The sequence below is a fragment of the Saprolegnia parasitica genome, assembly GCF_000151545.1.
Source record: "Saprolegnia parasitica CBS 223.65 unplaced genomic scaffold supercont2.1409, whole genome shotgun sequence".
NCBI lineage: Eukaryota > Oomycota > Saprolegniomycetes > Saprolegniales > Saprolegniaceae > Saprolegnia > Saprolegnia parasitica.
This window is the reverse complement of record NW_012157803.1, coordinates 1-2,033: the sequence shown is the minus strand read 5'-3', so window position 1 is coordinate 2,033 and position 2,033 is coordinate 1. Positions and strand designations below refer to the sequence as shown.

Genomic DNA, 2,033 nt, shown 5'->3' with positions numbered 1-2,033 from the left:
CAGGTAACAAAGGCGGCCCAGGACGCGACGACGGCGTCCGAGAGCGCATGGGCGACTTCGCCCACATCGACGTCGGTTGAGAGCTCGGGCATGGCAAAGAGAGCATCGAGGCCATCGATTATGGCTTCGACAGGCACGTAGGCTCGGACGAGAGCGCGCATTGAGGTCGGCCCGCTCTCGCGCGCCGTCGTGCAGGTCTGCAGGAGCACGGATTCGGCCATCGCCGCGGAGCTGGGCGCGGCGCAGTGAGCCGCTACCTCGGGTGGCAAGGCCATGCTAGGCGCATGTGCATGGACCGACACGGCGGCGACGAGCGCGAGGACGCCGGTGGTCCGCCGGACGCGCATGCTGCTGTCGGTGGGTTTCAAGAATCTGAAAATGCACTTTGAGAGGTTTTTGACCACGCAATGGGCCGCGGGCCCGTCCAATATAATGTTTCAAAGTACACTTGAGGCTTGTGGCGCAAAAATGGGCAGAAATACGTTGAAGCGCCACCGCGACATCCTGTCCAAGCACCTGCACCAGCGCCGAAGTCGCATTGTCTATGGCAATCAACCCTTTTATGGTTCGTGCTTTAGTACTTTAGTTCTTCTAGTTTACTGTTTCGAAATATCGAGTTGATGGAAGGTGCGCCGTCCTGGACTGTCCGACAGACCAAGGGAATGCTGTACTATCTATCCCTTGGTGCGCACGGAACAGCGGTGTCACTTTACGCTAATGCAACGCCGCACGCCCTTAGCGCGTTGACGTGAAGGACTACAACAACATGTTATATTGAGATCGATTCGCCGGCGCGAAATGACGTCGACATGAGAAATGCTCCTCTGAAGCAGGGAGGCATTCATCTCGAGTGGATTGCATCTCCAGTCGCGTCCACGATGAGCGTCACACCTAGAGACGCAGATGCTTCAATCAATGAATTCGTAGGCACACATGTGTAGAAGATTTGCGCTCCTAGAGCTATGACGTGATCAAGGGGACACAAGACCGCAAAATTGTGCCTTGCGAGGGAGAATCGAACCATTTTCCGATGTATGTCTTCACGAGCAATGTCAATGCCGACATTACAAGAGACGTGCGCTCGAGACAGGCTGTTGTAAGCTCGGATCCAACGGCCTGGACGGCGAGATCGTGGTATCCAGTGTTTCAAACTGGAAAGCTGAATGTCAACGGCGGGATATTCATTCTGATGCCGTAGGGGCTTCCATACCAATGTGTTTGGTTTGGGTTTGACAACTATTGCTGAGTACCTCGTGTCATGCATCTTTGTCAGCCTTGATAACGAGGCCTCAACGACAACAGAGTTCTGCCACCTCGTTTTGTCTCGCCGATCGACCAATGCATTCGCATAACGTCATATTCTTCATACTATGGCTCATTTCTACTACACAATTATCGCTCCTGTCATGGATGTCAGCTGCATGGATGTCGTGGTCCCTAGTCCAGCAAAAAAAGCCCGTGCGCTAGCTTCAAGAAAGATACACCGTTTCGTCAACCAATCACAATGCGCGCTTCAAATAGTGCCAACCAATCAAGGACCACTACGAAGCGATTCCGCGCATACTCATCAAACCATCCATACTAATCTGCCATGGCGTGAACCACGCCGTCGTCTTCGCCAGCCCATTCGTAAATTGACCTGCTTCCCCCATGACCTTCTCCTTCAACGACATACCGGACCTCACTGGTCAAGTCGCCATTGTCACTGGCGCCAACTCGGGCATCGGCCTCGTCACTGCACGCCAGCTCGCGCTCCACAACTGCCACGTCATCCTCGCCTGCCGGTCCGCTGAGCGCGCAGGTCCCGTCGTCGACGCTTTGGCTGCCGAGGTCAGTGCGACAACTGGCAAGGTTGAGTTTATGGCCCTCGACATGATGAGCTTGACGTCCATTCGCGCCTTTGTCGCTGCGTTCATCGCCAAGCAGCTGCCTTTGCACATTCTTGTCAACAACGCTGGCATCATGGCTGTGCCATTTCGTCTCTCGGTCGACGGCATCGAGTCGCAGTTTGCGACCAACCACGTGGGCGTGAT

General features: G+C 54.8%; 2 protein-coding genes across 2 annotated transcripts; one reads left to right on the top strand and one right to left on the bottom strand.

Moving 5' to 3' along the window:
- Nucleotides 1-8: 8 nt before the first annotated feature.
- On the bottom strand, nt 9-347 carry SPRG_18718 (hypothetical protein; the record flags this gene model as incomplete). Its single annotated transcript, XM_012358161.1, has 1 exon — nt 9-347. A coding segment is annotated over one exon (339 nt), but the record flags the coding sequence as incomplete, so codon positions are not given.
- Nucleotides 348-1,650: 1,303 nt separating this feature from the next.
- SPRG_18717 (hypothetical protein) lies at nt 1,651-2,028 on the top strand (the record flags this gene model as incomplete). The annotated part of the gene is made up of 1 exon (XM_012358160.1): nt 1,651-2,028. A coding segment is annotated over one exon (378 nt), but the record flags the coding sequence as incomplete, so codon positions are not given.
- Nucleotides 2,029-2,033: the final 5 nt, after the last annotated feature.